General features: G+C 41.0%; 1 protein-coding gene across 17 annotated transcripts in view; it reads right to left on the reverse strand.

Annotated features, from left to right (window-relative positions):
* Nucleotides 1-18,990, reverse strand: part of LOC138741615 (adhesion G protein-coupled receptor B2-like) — a 711,436-nt gene that overhangs the window by 160,636 nt on the left and 531,810 nt on the right. For all 17 annotated transcript variants that reach the window (XR_011343611.1, XR_011343612.1, XR_011343613.1 and 14 more), the window contains 3 exons: nt 10,702-10,771; nt 3,806-3,872; nt 2,965-3,050 (listed from right to left, as the gene is read on the reverse strand). Coding sequence is in view for 14 of the 17 variants with exons in the window: in XM_069895953.1 (XP_069752054.1) it covers nt 2,965-3,050; nt 3,806-3,872; nt 10,702-10,771 (223 nt within the window). In the remaining 3 variants the exon portion in view is untranslated. The remainder of the gene's footprint in view (nt 1-2,964; nt 3,051-3,805; nt 3,873-10,701; nt 10,772-18,990) is intronic.

Genomic DNA, 18,990 nt, shown 5'->3' on the forward strand with positions numbered 1-18,990 from the left:
CTCTACAATCTCTAAGGCCACCTCCTTCAGAACCCGTGTGTGCACCTCATCCAGTCCAGGAGACTTATCGACTTTTAGACCATTCAGTTTACGAAGCACAATCTCTCTAGTAATCCTGACTGTACTTAATTCTATTCCCGGAGACCTTTGAATGTCAGGCATATTGCTACTGTCCTCAATAGTGAAGACTGACACAAAATATCCATTTAGTTCCTCTGCCATCTCCTTGTCATCTATTATAATTTCTCCAGCTTCATTTTCAATCAGCCCTATATCTACCCTTGCCTCTATTTTACTTTTTTATATATTTTAAGAAACACTTTGTATCCTTTTGTACGTTATTTGCCAATTTCCTTTCCGAATTCATCTTTTCTTTCCTAATGACTTTTTTTGTCTCTCTCTGTAAGTTTTTAATTTCCCAGGCCTCTGCTTTTCCAGTAATTTTTCCTTCCATATTTGTCATCCCTTTGGTTTTGTTTTAGCTTTAACTTCTCTTGTTAGCCACATCTGCATCATTTTACCATCCATAATTTTCCTTTTCCTTAGAATATATCTATCCTGGGCTTTCTTTATTTCTCGTAGAAATATCAACCAATTCTGTTCTGCTGTTCCCCCGTCTAGCTTACTTTTCCAGTCAACTTGGGTCAGTTCCTCTCTCATACCCCTGAAAAATTGACACTTGATATCATTTCTTCCCTTTCAAATTGGAAACTGAACTCTATCGTGTTGTGATCACTACTTCCTAAGGGCTTCACAACCTTTAAATCCCTAATCACCTCGGGTTCATTACACATCACCTAATCTAAAACCGCCGATCCTCTGGTGGGCTGATCGACCAGCTGTTCCAAAAAGGCATCCTTTTGGCAGTCTATAAACGCTTTCTCTTGAGATCCTATATCTTCCTGACATTCCCAATCCCCTTTCATATTAAAATCTTCCATCATTATATTGACATTCTCCTTCAGACCCGCTTTTTCTAATTCCAGCTGTGTCTGGCAGTCCACGTCCCGGCTGGTGTTTTGGGGCCTGTATATTACAGTGAGTGAGGAATTTTTACCCTTGACATTTCTTATTTCAACCCATAAAGATTCTACAATTTCTTTCTCTATGTCCCTTCTTTCAAGTGCTTACCATCAGGGCCATGCCACCCCTTCTACCTACCTGCCTATCTTTCCTATACAAGGTGTAACCCAGTACATGCAGTTCCCAATCACATCCCTCATTCACCCATGTTTCGGTGATGGCCACAATGTCATATCTTTCCATTTACATCTACACAATCAGGTCAACTATCTTATTCCTAATACTCCATGCATTTAAGTACAATACCCTCAGACCGGTATCTGATTTTTCTGTAGAACAAGAGTTTCACTTTTATCATTTCATGTTTCCTTCTGAATTCCCTCCGAGGTCAATGCTCTGACAGAAATTCCATTCCTCCACTAACCTTGCCTGTAACTCGTTCTTCTGACATTCCCATCAATTCTACTACCCACTCAGACTGATGGCAACTTTCCTGTGGCCTATTAATCTATCATCCTGGAAATCTTTGATAGGTGAAAGGAAATTGGGGCATCCAATTGGGTCACAGGGAGAATATACAAACTACACACTGGAGAACAGAACTGAACTTAAGTGGCTGGAACTGTGATGAAACAATCACCAATCAGAAAAGTTAACTCAAGTTTCCCTCTCAACTCAATGATCTTTTGAGGAACACCAACGTGTTCTTTACTATTAATAAACCAGAGGGCACTTTCCTGACTGTCATTGTTAGAAATGGAAAGCAGAGAGGATGAAATTCATTGGGGTCATAAAGCAGCAAATGCTGGATGTGGAAAACAAATCAGATGGATGTAAAATGGCCTTTTCAATTTTCTTGCGCAGCCAAAGAAAATGACAGGCCACAGAACAAAGAGCAATACAACTAGAGAAGCTCCACAGTCCATTTAATTAATTTCATTCATTTTCTTCATATTCTCATTTTTGCATTCACTATTTAGTTGAAAGGAACATTTTGACACCTAAAAATGGCCACTAAAATTACCTGACATGCCCTTCAGAGCTTTTTAATTTCATGAAAACATTTCATGGCTTGAAAAGACCTTGTTTTAAAGGTGGTTTGAAATATTGCTGTTTTGCTAAATTCAGAATCTGTTTTGCATTCTTCTTCAATCCTTTGATTGATTCAGCATTTATTATTCTCTATGGGAGCTCATTCTGTGAAATTTCTACATAAAATGTGCTTGAAATTATGTCTGAAAACCTTTGTTGTTGTCTGAGAGAAAACCTACTGCTCTTTTTAACTGCATTCATGACTTTGCAAACAGTGAAGGAGTATTTCTGCTAATTTTTTTCAAGTCATTAACATGTCACCAGCAGAGGAAAGCTACAACCACATAATATCTTCAAAAATAATGTGCCTGGCTGCAAGAACTTGCTGTCTCCAAGGTAACCATTCCAACATTTCATCGTGATTGTATCTCAATGTCAGTTTACATGCTGTCTTGATCATGGCATTTTTCTGCCTTGCATTCTGCTGGGTGAAAGTCATTGATGAATGCCAGTGACTTATTTCACAGGCTGCATCACAATGTTCAGAGCACAAAACAGAATGTCACCTGAGCTAGAGAGGATTGAAAAAGTAGGGCCAGATGAAATACATTGGCATCCTGAAATGGGGAGTGTTTGGAAAAATCAAGCTATTATCATTAACTGTGAATTAGGTAATTGAATATTAAACTTAAGTGTGAAATCAGTTGCACATCTTTCAAAGGAATGCTGAGGGACTGTTATTCAATGGAATTGCTGGAGGGGAAGATACATCTTCTACACAGGAAGTAGAGAAGTGACAGATTCAGGGTTGTGGATAGTTCAAATGTGAGATTCAATTATTTGACAAACACTGCCTAATGGGCAAAGTTTAAAATATCCTTAGTGAAGTAAAACAGAGCTAATACCTACCCTGCTCGCTGTTTTTTGGACTTATCTGATATTCCATCCCGGGACATGAGTTTGTTGAATACTATGATTCCAATCAGCATGTTTACCTTGTGAAAGAAGACAATCAGTTAACAATGTTTTACTCAAATGCTCAAGCAGCCAGTTCTGACCAAGGAGCTGCTCTCTTAACTGTAAAGATAATACCTACATTTTCCCTGAGATACCAACACACTAAGTTTCTCTAGTTGCACAACATCCCTTCAAACAAAACACTGATACATAAAGGAAACCATTGTTGGGCTGCAGAGAATTCTCGGGGTGCAGGGCATGACAGGATACAGAATCTGCTTCAAGACATTTCACAGATGCTGTTCACATTAAGTTGCTGTTTTGTTATCAATTACTTTTATCTAATTGGGAAATTAGATTCAAAGTAACTAGAATTTAAACATAACCAAAATAGAGGACGATGTTTTCAAAAACCAGCTGGTGGCACGGGATTTGCTCAGATGGCTCTGGAGAGTGCCAACCCAAAGTCCTGCCATTGCATCTTTCTCTGGTAAGTGTTACCAGTAAAAATTGTAACTGTTGTTTTCATTATGTTAATGGAAATTATTATAAAATGTGAACAAAGGACATTGATTTCAATATGTCACCAAATCAAGGCAATGTACACATGAATTTAGAACAGTTTGCAGCTAATGGTAGAGAGAAAACATTCTGAAAATTCATAACTTGGTTCCATAAGGTAGGATTCAGCCCATGATGTAAGGCATGCAGTATAAAGCTTTTAATTGTCTGTGTGAAATTTTCTCACACCATATACTTCAAGTTACACACAGGATTAAAGCATAATGTTTACCAATACAATGATAGCAGCAGGTCCGACAAAAGCATAAAGGAGACCTCCTTCCAAGGACAGCCAACAGCTGAAAGTGAGAAAAACATACTCAATCACTTTTAAAGGCATAATTAAAAGAAGGAATAAACCACATTAGTGATATCGGTTGACTTCAACTTTCAAAATTTGCTTTGGGGTTTATCTTTGATCTGATCCTCCCAATTCTTCTTGCCAAATTCAATAAAATCTTAAACTCAGTTCAGGTGGGGGACTGAATCATTTGAACGTATCTTATCTTTTTGCTTCCTAATTGATTTAGTTTGGTTTAGTTACATTCAGAATACTGAAAATAGATTAAAACAAGGCGTAGGAGCAGGCCCTTCAACCACTACAGATGGTTCTATAGCTTTTAATTAGATTATGGGTAATCTGTGAAAAAACTCTCTCTTCCCTTTGCTGATTCTTTGCCTACAGCAGATGCAATATTGCTGGGCCTGCACTCAGCTCTGGATCACCTCGAAAACAGCAATTCATACCTATGTCTGCTCTTCATCGATTACAGTTCGGCCTTCAATAACATTTTTCCCTCAGTGCTGGTCAAGAAACTACAAACTCTTGACCTCGGTACCCCCCTCTGCAAATAGATCCTCATTGAAAGACCACAGTCATCCTCACTGATTATCAACTCAGCCGCACCCCAAGGATGCATGCTTAGCCCACTGCTCTACTCATTATACGCCCATGACTGTGTGGTCAGGCACAGTTCTAAAGCCATCTACAAGCTTGCTGATGACACCACAGTTTTCGGCAGATTTACAAACGGCAATGAGGAAGCGTCCAGGAGGGAGATGGATCAGCTCATTGAATGGTGTAACAACAAAAACCTTGTGCTCAATGTCAGTAAGAAGATGAATGTGGACTTGGGGAGGAAGTCAGGTGAACACGACCCAGTCCTCATCGAAGGCTCAATAGAGGAGATGGTCAAATTCCTGGTGTGAACATCTCCGAGGATCTGTCCTGGAGCCTCCACGTTGATGCAATCACAAAGACGTCTCGCCAGCGGCTATACTTTGTGAGGTGTCTGAGGACATTCGGTATGTCACCGAAAACTCTTGTGATCTTCTATAGGTGTACCATGGAGAGCATTCTGGCTGGTTGCAGCACTGCCTGGTACGGAGACACCAACTCTCAGGTCAAGAATAAACTCCAGAGGGTTGTTAATTCAGCCTGTGACATCACAGGCACCAGACTTTACTCCATTGAGGACATCAACATGAGGTGGTGTCTTAAAAATGGAGCCTCTATCCTCAAAGACCCCCACCACCCAGGCCATGCCCTCTTCACTCTGCTACCATCAGGAAAAATGTACAGGAGCCTAAACACGAGCACTCAGCGGCACAAGGACAGCTTCTTCCCCACTGCCATCGGATTCCTGAATAATCAATGAACCACAGACACTACCTCACGTTTTGTGCTCTATTATTTTTATATAGAAATGTCATAAGGTGGTTATAATATGAACGTTTGCAATATAAAACTGCTGCAAAGCAGCAAACTTCATAACTTGTTCATGACAATAAATCCTGATTCTAATAATACTGCACATATTCAAAACTTGGATCTATACAGGATATTCAACGTGGTTTAAATGAGCCAAGGAATTTTGCAGAAACATTATTAAGCAACACAAGGAAATGGGACGGATGAGAAAAGTTTGGTCAGAGACAGTTTAAAGCAACACCTTAAAAAAGTAAAGGAAGAGAGAAAGACAGATGGGTTTAGTTAGGAAATTTCACAGTTCAGGACACTGGCAGTAGATAAATGCCATTGATGCAGATTCAAAAGGCCAGGTTTGGAGGACCACAGATCTTTCTCTGGGTCGTGGGAATAGAAGCCAGTACAGGGATAGAAAAAAATTAAATTGAAGCATGATAAATTTAAATTTAAATCACAGTTTAACTGAGAGCCAGCAAGCACAGATGTGATAGGTAACAGTAGTTGGTGTCAGTTAGCACATGGGCTGTAATAGTTTGGATCACTAAGCTGGGAGAATAAGGGAGGCCAGCACTGGAATTATCAGAATAATTAATTCAGGAGCTAGAGATCTGGCATCAACAAATGTTATGAAGATACATCATCCAAAGATCATTCCTGGCTTCAATATAAGACTGTGGCTTTCTGATTTAGTGTTGGACATATGGCAGAATGAGGAAGGAACTCAGCATTTGAGGAATGAAGCAGAGGCTGTAGAAATGACTGATTTTCTTGCATTTATCTCGAGGAAGTTTTGGAACATGCATTACCAGATGTCATTTCTACATACTAACAAAACAGGCAGAGAACAGACAGGAGAGATGATGCTGAGATGAAAGTCTCTGTGAAAATGACACTTCAAAAGTGACTGTGTTTTAAAGACATTAGCAATATAAACCATGGGCCCTGGAATGTCATTCAGTAAGATCATGGCTAATCCTGTATTGTATCCAGTTTTTGGCCCAATTTCCAAGAATTACATCTATTTTCTTCCAAGTGATTTCTCCTCAGCCCTAATTGTTCAGCTGCTTTATCTTGAGTCCATGTCTCCTGGGTGTTTTTGTTGGCTCCCTACACTGCTCATTTGTATAATCCCCTTCATTAATGACATCCTACCAGTTATCTTGTACCAGTCTGCAAACAACCCTTCTCTTACTTCATTCACACTGTTCTTTGTCCTTTAACCAATCCTCCATCCAGGATAAATCGTTAGCCCAATGCAGTGGGGCCTACTTGGAGCATTAATCTACTGTGTGCTCTCTTACCAAAGGACAGTCACATCTACCTTTCCAAACCCTCATGGAAATATGTGTGATAACCTCCCATTCTTCTAATCTCCAGCAAGCATCTGTGAACATGTGTCAGTGACACCGTCCTCATCTGGAATCAATCCAGTGAAACTTCAAATTCATTTATTATCATCTGACTGTACATATATAACTAGACAAAACAGTGCACTGACTCCAAGATAAACATATCCTCCTTCAGCCAAATTTACACAAAATGCTCCAAAGGTGATTGCTCTAGTTTCATTGGACTCCGTTCTCCTTGTTATGGTATATTTGACTTCTGCTCGGCCTGCAGTACTTCCAATACACTTTATTCACCTCTTGAACCAGTTCTATAAAAATTCCTTCCTCACTTTTAAAAGATGATTTTTTTCATCCTTTCTATCATATCCCTTTCCCCTTTCCCCTCATGTCACCTCACGGCTCACTCTCCTCCCTATCTGTGTAACTTAAGAGTTTCTCCGCACCTGTGTGCAATTGTTCTGGCAGAACCTCATTCATTAGGCCCTTTTAAGCAAGGAAAATGCCCGACTGTAAAGGTGGAGCTTCTCTGCCCTTACGTCTCGAGACTTATCTTTCTGAATGCGCTGTGGCTAGCTCCGAGGCGCCGAATGCAACCCTTCTTGGAGAAGGATAATCAGCAGAGCACAGCACTCTGCAAGCAGCTGCTTAGGGGCAGGCTGATGATGTCGTCATCCCGCGACCTATCTTCCCACTCACTCCTCTCCCTCCATGACCCCTCAAGACAAGGATGGCCGGCGCGGGCCATTTCAGTTTTCAGGGCTGCTCTCTGCAGCTCAAAACGGGGCAGGGCAATGGTTGTCTTCCCTACCCATAATCCCCCACACAGCTTGAACTGTTCTGGAAGGAGTTTGTATATTCTTCCCGGTCTTGTTCCACCCTTTAAAAAACCTATGGGGATTATAGGTTAATTAGGTGTAATTGGGTGATACAAGCTCGAGGGCCAGAAGGGCCTGTTACTGCTGGAAGGGCCTGATACCATGCTGCATGCCTAAATTTAAATTTTTTGGAAAACTATATTGGCTGGTCCATTGAGGAAAGGGTCTTCTAAATAGAAGAAAATATTAACTTGTTATGTCACAGAAAGATTCCATTTAACCACCAGGTCCCTTCTGGGACCCAACAGAACAAGCCCATCAATCCCACTGTCCCTCTCCTAGTTTTCTGAAAATCCAGTCTCTCTCACATACCTATCAATGTTTTTTTTAAAAAAATTGATGCTTAATTGCAGTGGAAGTCATTTATGTTTGCCAATTTATCTTTTTAGGACATATTTGGAGTGTGACACACAGTCACCAGCAGTATATGAAAACTCTGCAGTCAGCATTCAAGGCTGGGATTGAATCGAGCGAGGCCACTGGAGCTGTAAAGCAACAGCAACAACTTTGTGCCACAGTTCAAAACACTATTGGTGTGATGGTCATTGTCCTGATCCATTCACCTGAATTATTTCTCAACAAGTTATATTTTCCTTATGAATGTAATCAAATTACAAATAGTGCAATTTGCAATAAAATCTCATTTGTTCGCTGTTGAAGTTCAAGATTTAAAATGTCAATAGCCACGGGGAGAGTACTGGCCAATTGGATGGTGGTCCATGTTGTTCCACTGTTTAAAAAAGGCTCTAAAAGTAAACCGGGTAATTATAGGCCTGTGAGTCTGACATCGGCGGTGGGTAAATTAAAGGAAATTGTTCTTAGAGATGGGATATACAATTATTTGGATAGAGAGGGACTAATTAGGAGTAGTCAACATGGTTTTGTATGTGGTAGATCATGTTTAACAAACAGAATTTTTCAAGGAGGTTAAGAAGAAAGTTAACGAAGGGAAGGCTGTGGATGTTGTCTATGTGGACTTTAGTAAAGCCCTTGACAAGGTTCCGCATAAGAGGTTAGTCAGGAAGGTTCAGTTATGTTGAAGTAATGAAATGGATTCAACAATGGTTGAATGGGAGATGCCAGAGAGTCGTGGTGGAAAATTGTTTGTCAAATTGGAGGCCAGTGACTAGTGGAGTGCGACATGGATCAGTATTGGGTTCATCGTTGTTTGTCATATATATTAATGATCTAGATGATAGGGTGGTAAATTGGATTAGTAAGTATGCAGATGATATGAAGATTGGTGGTGTTGTGGACAGTGAGGAAGGTTTTCAAAGCTTGTAGTGGGATATAGGACAGAAGAGTGGGCTGAGAGATGGCAGATGGAGTTTAATACTGATAAATGTGAGGTGCTACATTTTGGTAGGACTAATCAAAATAGGACATACATGTTAAATGGTAGACAATTGAGGAGTGCAGTAGAACAAAGGGATTTAGGAATTCTGGTACATAATTCCCTGAAAGTTGAGCCACATGTAGTTAGAGTGGCGAAGAAAACATTTGGTATATTGGACTTCATAAATCAGAGTATTGAATCATGTTGAAGTTGTATAAGGCATTTGTGAGGCCAAATTTAGAATATGTGTACAGTTATGGTTGCCAAATTATAGCATAGATATAAACAGAATAGCGAGAGTGCAGAGATTTACAAGAATGTTGCCGGGGATTCAGGGTTTGAGTTAAAGGGAAAGGTTGAGCAGCTATAACTTTATTCCCTGGAGCGTAGAAGATTGAGGGGTGATTTGATAGAGGTATTTAAAATCGTGAGAGGGACAGACAGAGTCAATGTGGACAGGCTTTTTCCATTGAGAGTGGGAGAGATTCAAACAAGAGAACATGGATTGAGATTGAAAGTGGAAAAGTATAGGGGAAACATGAGGGGGAATTTCTTCTCTCAGAGACTGGTGGGTGTGTGAAAGAGTGCTGGCCAAAGTGGTAGATGCAGGCTCGATTTTAATATTTAAGGAAAAGTTGGATAGGTATATGGACGAGAGAGGTCTGGAGGGTTATGGGTCGGGTGCGGGTCAATGGGACTAGGTGGGAGAAGGTGTTTGGCATGAACTAGAAGGGCCGAACTGGCCTGTTTCTGTGCTTTAATTGTTATATGGTTAAGTGTTGCAACATGTAGAATATTAAAGAGCTATTAAACAGAAGCATTTGACCTTCTTTGGCTGCACATGGGTGAGTTTAAACAGTTTAGTCCTCCTAATTGTGCGAATAACCCCAGAGAGTAAATATTTCTATTGCAATACACCTGAGCCATTATCATTTCCTTATCCTACATCTGCTTTATGATTGTCATTGGAGAACAGAATCTAGCATTTATTTACTGAAAGAAATGGGATCAAAAGATTCCAATTTATAATCTTGTGAATTAATTCATAGCTCAACATTATTCTGAAAGTGAAATATAATTTAAAGCATTCCCTCTCCCCACCCAAATACTATTTATCTAAGTTAGAAATCATCTTTGCAATTTTAATTTCTAAAAAGCTTCGATTTGTGCTGGGAGACACATGAATTGTTCTCCTTCCCCACTCCTCTCAGGCTGTCATGGAAGAATCATCCATTACCATGAGTACTTGTGCTGTTGTGTACAGAGAAAGTGGTGGTGTTTGTGAAACATGTAGGATGGCAGTTTAACTTCAATGGCAGCAAACCACAGTGTCCATTTCTTATAGCATGAATATCCAAATTCGGCCCTATATTTGTTCACTTTTGAATGAAGTTTATTTGACACCTTATACATGGGACAGTGAGAAGTCTAACAGGCCAGTTCTAACATTCATACAGCCATACAAATAAATCAAGAGGACAATTACATATTTCCAATGAAAAAAAGATCAATTCGTACTAAGCAGGGGCAGCATGAAAGCATTGTTGTGGGGTTCATTCAAGAACCTGATTGCTGTGGGAAAGAAACTCGTTTTCAAACTTTCAAACCTTCTCATTTCAATACATGGTGTCCTTTAATGCACCAAAAATAGGGGTAATCTTATTTCTAAATGTGTGTTTTTTTACAACTAGTGATGGAGAACAAGATGAGTTGACAAGACAGAAGCTCAGAAAGTACACAGTTGTGCATTACGCATATATATTTGGGGAGAGGGGCTCTGTGATGGAATCGATCATTCAAAAACAGGATTGGCTGCAACACAGCAGCTTCTTCAAGGATCAAATTTCTTCAAATACTCACTAATTTGGTGTTCCGTATCCTTTTGCTTTGGTAAATCCCACTGAAATGGCCACAATCAGAGCAGGTAATCCTTAGGAGAAATAGCAGAAAACAACCATGAATGCTAGGTATTATGATCTATGTAAATCATATCTGGGTACCTTTGCAGTCATATAATTCTGAGATCTTTCAAATTTTTAACTTGATGCATCTACAGCTGTGATATCAGTTAGTCTGGGGGACTTCCTGGTGAAAAGCTCCAGCCAAATCCAGGAAATTCCCAAGTATGCTCTTACTCATTATAGCACATCTTTTTTTAAAATACTTTATTTAAAATTTTGAATATACAATAGAAAGGAAAAGCCCCTTCCCCCCACCCACCATAACCCACCCTCCTCCCAACCCCTCCAAAAAAACCCAAAAAAGGAGGCAACAGGAAATTTAAACCATCAAAAATACAATAAACAGCCATGGATCAGAGCAACACCCCCATGATGAGCTCCAGGGAATTCAACACATTAACCCCATATAATCCAAACAAGGGCTCCACACTTTTGAAAAAGAAAGACAATTATCACGGAAATTATACGTTATTTTTTCCAATGGAATACACGACTTCAATTCCAGATGCCATCTCTGCAATCCCAACTCAGTCTCAATTTTCCAAGTAATAGCTATACATTTTCTTGCCACAGCCATCGCCAACCTTAAAAACGCAATTTGATACTTCGCCAACCTCAAAGTCAAACTCAGCATTTTAACATTACCTAATAAAAACAATGTTAGATCCACTGGTAATTGAATCTTTAGAACTCTCTCTAAAAATTCCTTAAGTCATAGCCAAAAGAATTTAACCTTATCACAGAGCCAAAAAAGATAAATCTGAAGAAATCAAATTATATTTCTTTAATTTCTGAGAAGTTAAATACAATTGATGTAAAAAATTATACAGGACTAACCTCTATTGAACATTAATAATCTTAGACATACTATTCTTACATATAGATCTCCAATCATCTTGATCCAATCATCCCAAATCTTTCTCCCATTTTAATCTCAATTTATGAATATCTAATTTAGGCCCATCGAGCACAAATCTAACCCATCATATTGCACATTATGTCATACTCAAAAGTTTCCTGCAGCAATAGTTCAGATTGATATCTACAACAACTAAAAAAAACTACGAATAATTATTTAAAAGTGAGAGAAATGGTCTATGAAATGAAGAAAATGAGAAGAAAAAATGAGATAATGAAGCAAAAGTTACTGAAAACATTTTGTAACATTGATTTCAGCAGTTCTCCCAAACTTTACGAAGCTGAGAATTTTGCCAACAAACCACAGGCTACAATGTAATGTGAAACCAGTGTTTAGACCAGGGGTGTCAAACTCAAATTCACGGAGGGCCAAAATTAAAAACTTGGACTAAGTCGAGGGCCGAACTAAATATTTATTGAAAATTTTCAACAACATCTGCATGTTTTCTCTTCTTTTAACATATGAAATGTTAAACTTTAGGATATAACTTTAGGAGGATAATGTTACAGGTCAGGAGTAGGTAGCTCAAGTTCACCCTTTGCTTGACCTGAGGGAAACCTATTTGGTCCCTGTGGAGATGTAGTCAGCATTCACAGGCTGTGTCCATTTTGGCCTGCATCAGGACTCAGCATTTCCTGCTCACTCCTCAGGCTCTAGGCCTCTATTCACCCTCGACCCACCATCCTCTACCTGACCAGTCCTTTACCCAACCTCTACTCACCCCTCACTCCACTCACTCTGCCTCTACCCACCCCATCCTATACACGCCCCTCTACTGCCTCTCCCCTCAACCTGTTCTTCCCTCTACCCGTCTCTCACCCTCTAATCACCCTTTCCCTTCTTGCCCTGCCCCTCCCCTTTTACCTCTTCCCTATCCACCCCTCCTTCTACTCATCCCTCCCTCTAACTGCCCCTCGCACCACCATAACTTTCCCTGCCCATTACTCTTCACCTACACCCTCTGCCCACCCCTGCTTACCCACCCACTTAGGCCCAGCGCGCTGCCGATCAGCCTTTGTGGACAGCCACCATCTCTCTTCACGTGCAGGGCCAAACCAGCTGTCCCTGGGGTCCACGCGGGTGCAAGCGCTGAAGGCCGTGGCGACCGGGAGAAGTGCGCTCGCGCTGTGGAAGGACCGTCCGGTGCCAGTCGCGCGGGGCTCGCGTTGCCCGGGGGCCGTGCGCAGCCTGCCATGCCCGTCGCGCCGACAGGAAATCACAGGCGCTCACCCATCCGCCGCACCGCTCAACAGGTGGGAGAAGTGACTGGTTGTGCGGGGAGCCTTCCAACTGGCTTGCCGGCTGATGACATCGACAGACTTCTCGTGTTACAATGGGGAAGGATGTGCAATGAAGGGGGAGGATGGTGGGGGTGACATGACCAAAAAACAGCATCGGCTCTCGCAGCAGGGCGGGCCACCTCTAATACATTTTTGAAATGATCTTGCGGGCCAAATATAATTATATCGCGGGCCAAATTTGGCCCGCGGGCCAGAGTTTGACATGTGTGGTTTAGACTAATGAAAATTAAAGCTTCCCACCTGATCTTGTGTGTTATTTGTACCTTTATACCTAAAAAGCACCTATTTATTCAATTTTAGACAATTACCACTCTTTATTTAGATGGCTTGGTGCTGAGATGGCTGGTATGTTTGTCATCTATCCTGGTGCCTGTATGAGTTGCAACCCTGGAGACAGCGGACAATTTGGATGTGTTAAGGGCTGAGATGATGATCCTTCCTATAAGTGACAATCTCAACCTTCTGGACCACTCCACCAACAATTAACAGCAAAATCAATGGGAAAGTGCTTGGGAGAGAAACAAAAACACACCCTCTGGAGAGTCTAGTATATTTCTGGTTCATGATTCCTAAATTGTTTTCAAAGCCAATTCATGAACAGATCCATGATCAAATGAAATAAATTGCGACCAAGGAGCCCAGAGTCACAAGAAAAGTCTGTCATATCTTCCACACTGTTAAATATTCACAATGGAAGCTGCTTTGTGTTCCATCATCTGTTGTGGTTCCTGTGAAAGCTATGATCTCGAACTGCATTATATCAGGTACCACAGAGAGGCAAAAGAACTTGGCCTGTCTCCATGCAGGAAAATTGGATCTAAGCTCCACATCAAACCATAATGCAATTCAATATAAATTACTGCCTTCTCTTAAACACACCAAGGCTTGATTACCATTACCATGTAATCATATAACCATTTACAGCACAAGAAAAAGGTCAGTTTGGACCTTCTAGTCCATGCTGAACCATTTCTCCCACCTAGTCCCACTGGCCCGCATTCGGTCTATAACCCTCCACACCTCTCCCATCCATATACCTATTCAACTTTTCCTTAAATATTAACATCCATCTCGCTTCTATCACCTCTGCCAGAAGTTCATTTCACACCCCCACCACCCTCTGCGTGAAGAAATTCCCTTTCACGTTTCCCCTAAACTTTTTCCCTTTTACTCTTAATCCATGTCCTCTTGTTTGAATCTCCCCAACTCTCAGTGGAAAAAGTCTATCCACATTAACTCTATTGGTCCCCTTTATAATGTTAAATACCTCTATCAAATCACCACTCGATGTCTATGCTCCAGGGAATAAATTCCCAGCCAACTCAAACCCTGAAACCCAAGCAACATTCTCATAAACCTCCTCTGCACTCTCTCTATTCTCTTTATATTCTTCCTGTAATTTGGGGAACAAAAGGGCACAAATTATTCCAAATTTGGCCTCACCAATGTCTTATACAACTTCAATATACATCCCAACTCCTGTATTCTATACTTTGATTTATGAAGGCCAACATACCAAATGCCTTCTTCACCACCCTATCTACATGTGATTCAACTTTCAGGGAATTATGTACCATGACTCCTACATCCCTTTGTTCTACTGCACTCCTCAATTGTCTACCATTTAACATGTATGACCTTGGCTGATTATTCCTACCAAAATGTAGCACTTCACATTTATCAGTATTAAACTCCATCTGCCATCTCTCAGTCCACTCTTCTAATTGACCTAGATCACCCTGTAAGCTTTGATAATCTTCCTCCCTGTCCACAACACCACCAACCTTTGTCTCATCTGCAAATTTACTAATCCAATTTGCCACCCTATTATCTAGATCATTAAAATATTGATCCCTGACGCACTCCATTAGTCACTGGCCTCCAATTCAACCAAAAAATTTCCACCACTACTCTCTGGCATCTCCCATCCAACTATTGTTGAATCCGTTTCACTACTTCAATACCTAATGCTTCCACCTTCCTTACTAACCCCTTATGGGGAACCTTATCAAAAGCCTTACTAAAGTCCAAATAGACAAGATCCACAGCCTTCCCCTCATCAACCTTTTCAGTAACCTCCTCAAAAAATTCTTTAAGATTTGTTAAACACGATCTGCCCTGTACAAAACCACGCTGATTACTGAGAATCAATCCCTGTCCTTCAATATAATTGTATATACCATCCTTAAGAACACTTTCCATTAATTTACCCACCACCGACATCAGACTTACAGGCCTATAATTACTAGGTTTACTTTTAGATCCTTTTTTGAACAGTGGAACAACGTGAGCCACCCTCCTGTCCTCCGGCACCTCCCCCGTGGCCAGTGACATTTTAAATATTTCCTCAATGCTCCCACTACTTGTTCACTAACCTCCCTCAGGGTCCTAGGGAATATTCTGTCAGGAGTCGGAGATTTATCCACCTTGATCTTATTTAATATATCCAACACTACCTCCTAATTAATTCTTATATTCTCCATGACCTCCCTATCATTTTTCTTCATTTCGTCTGGTTCAATATTCTTTTCCTTAGTGAATACTGAAGAAAAAATACATTTAAAATTTCTCCCATTTCCTCTGGCTTCTCATGGAGCCTACCCCCTGATCTTCAAGGGGCACAATTTTATCCCTCACTATTATTTTACTTTTAATGTACCCGTAGAAACCCTTTGGATTCATTTTTACTTTGCCTGCCAAAGCAGCTTCATATCTCCTTTTAGCCATTCTAATTTCTTTCTTATTTTTAACTCCTCATATTCCTCGAGCAATTCACCTATTCCCTGTTGTTTATACCTACTGTACACATCCTTCTTCCTCTGAACCAAGTTCCCAATATCTTTTGAAAATGAAGGCTCCCTATAGTTTTTAACCTTTGCTTTAATCCTCACAGGGACATACCGACTCTGTGCTCTCAAAATTTCTCCTTTAAATATCTTCCATTTATCTGCTACATTCTTCCCTGAAAATATCTTATCCCAATTCACACCCTCCAAATCTTTTCTCATCTCCTTCGAATTTGCTTTATTCCAATCAAGAATCTCAACCTTTGGCCCACCTCTATTCTTTTCCATTACTAGCTTAAGACTAATAATATTGTGATCACTAGACCCAAATGTTCCTCAACAAAAACCTCTGTCACCTGACCTATCCCATTCCGTAATAGGAGATCCAATACTGCCCCCTCTCGAGTTGGTTCTTCTATGTACTGATTAAGAAAACTTTCCTGAACACACTTAACAAACTCTAACCCATCCAGCCCTCTTACTGTATGGGCGTCCCAGTTAATGTGCGGAAAGTTGAAATCTCCCATAACTACCATCTTGTGTTTATTATACATATACGTAATTTCCTTACCAATTTGCACCTCTAATTCCCTCAGCCCATTTGGTGGTCTATAGTACACTTCCATTAATGTTTTCATGTCTCTGCCATTCCTCAATTCTACCCAATAGCCTCGCTGGACGATCCTTTCAAATCATCCTGCCACAGGTTGCTGTAATGTTCTCTCTAATATGCAATGCAACTCCTCCACCTTTTATCCCCCTTGTTTTATCATGCCTAAAATAACGGAATCCTGGAATATTTAACATGACCTTCCTGTAACCAAGTTTCACTGATGGCCACAATATCGTATTTCCATGTGTCTATCCTTGCCTTAAGCTCATCCTTCTCATTTACAATGCTTCTTGCATTAAAATGTATGCGCTTAAGAGAAAGTTCTCCACAAATACTCCTTTGGTTACCATCTACTTTTACCTCTTCACTTCTTTATAAATTTTTATGTTCTGTTTCTTCCCTTCCTTCCAATCTAGGTGTTGTTCCTCCCCAATCTCCATATTCTCATTCTGATTCCCACCCCCCTGCCAAACTAGCTTCAACCTTCCCCAACAGCTCTAGCAAGCCTGCCTGCCAGGATTTGGTCCCCTCCAGTTCAAGTGCAGTCCGTCCCTTTACATTAAAAGTAAAAGACCTTTCCTAGAAGAGATCCCAACGATCAAGAAATCTGAACCCCTGCCCCCGCACCAGCTCCTGAGCCACTCATTCATCCTCCACAACTTTCTATTTCTACCCTCACTTGCACGTGGCACAGGCAGGAATCCCAAGATTGCCATCCTTGAGGTCCTGCTTTTCAACTTCTTTCCTAACTCTTTATAATCTTTCTTCAGGACATCATCCCCATTTCTATGCAATTGGTCCCCTCATGGGCCACAACTTTTGGCTGCTCGCCCTCCCCCTCCAGAATGCTGTGGACTCAATCAGACACATCCCTGACCCTGAAACCTGGGAGGCAATATACCAACCAGAAGCCCCAATCTCATCCATCAAACCTCCTATTTGCTCCTCTTAACTAGCGAGTCCCCAAGTACAAGAGCCCTTCTCTTTTCCCCCCTTCCCTTCTGAGCCAAGATCTAGTCCCTGTGCCAGAGACCTGACCACTGTGACTTATCCCCCACAGATCGTCTCCCCAACAGTATCCAAAGCAGTATACTTGTTGTTGAGGGGAATGGCTGCAGGGATACTCTGCCTCTCCCCTTTCCTCACAGCCACCCAGATCCCTGACTCCTGTCTGCTTAGGGGTGACTGCCTCCCTGTAACTCCTACCTATGACTCCCTCTGGCTCCCTTATGATTTGCAGTTCATTCACTGCAATTCCAATTCCCTAAACATGGTCTCCAAGGAGTTGCAACCAGACCATTTGTCTTCCCATCTCTTTCTTATGAAGTACTGCTCTGAAAAGCATGCTCATTTGCCTTCTCTGTAGCAGAACCAGTAACCAAACCACCTCCTGGCACTTGTAGAATCCCCTTCTTGCAGTGTGCATCTCACAATCCTGGAAATGATACAAAGTACCCAAGATACAAACATGCAAATGATAAGATCATAGAGTGATTGTGAGTGAGAAAAGGTTTCCTATTATGGATGATAAATAGTGCAGATATGTAAGGAAATTGAAGTGATGAGGGAAGTTTAGGTAGTTGCCCTGTCTTCATGGCATTTCTCAATGCTCAGCCAATCTGCCTCCTCTAAAGTTGTCTTGTTTCCCCTCTCCTGGCCTCATTCCGTAGGTACCTTTTGGGTCCATCTTGTCCTGGAAGAGAATGTGGTGCCACACTATTAATGAACTTTGAGCTCTTTGGGAAATTTGAGTGGTATATGTGAAAGACGTCTGAATCTTTGGGTAAAATGCAGATGAAATATGCTGAAATGCAGGTGATGTGAGGTGATCTTATGTAAAAAACAAATTTCTAGGAGCATTGGGTTTTGGGGCAGGAGCCTTGACTGAAATCCTGCTTCAATCAGCTCTGACATTGGCCATGATATTTACCTCTGTGTTTGCTGCCCCTCAGATATTTCAGAAATTTGGCATCCACCTGTGTCCCTCAACAACATCTACAACCATTCAAAGCTTCCCGTCAGGATGCATCAATGTGTGGTAAGGAAACTACATGATTAGACACGTTCTTCATAATCAGCATTTGTGTTAAAAATTAGTTCCACCGTGCATGTTAATACAGATAAATGTGAGGTGCTACGTTTTGGAAAGGCAAATTTAAATAGGTCATATACATTGAATGGTAGACAATTGAGGAGTGCAGAGCAACAAAGGGATTTAGGAGTTGTGGTAAATAGTACCCTCAAGGCTGATATTCAGGTAGATGGTGTGGTGAAGAAGGCATTTGGAATGTTGGCCTTCATAAATCGGAGTATTGAATTCAAGAGTAGGGAGGTTATGATGAAATTGTACAAGGCATTGGTGAGCCAAAATTTGGAGTACTGTGTACAGTTTTGGTCACCAAATTATAGGAAAGATATAAACAAAATAGAGAGAGTGCAGAGAAGGTTCACGAGAATGTTGACAGGATTTCAGGGTCTGAGTTACAGGGAAAGGTTGTGCAGACTGGGGCTATTTTCTCTGGAGCGTAGAAGATTGAGAGGGGACTTGATAGAGGTGTTTAAGATTTTA

This window comes from Narcine bancroftii, chromosome 8, assembly GCF_036971445.1.
Source record: "Narcine bancroftii isolate sNarBan1 chromosome 8, sNarBan1.hap1, whole genome shotgun sequence".
Classification (NCBI taxonomy): domain Eukaryota; kingdom Metazoa; phylum Chordata; class Chondrichthyes; order Torpediniformes; family Narcinidae; genus Narcine; species Narcine bancroftii.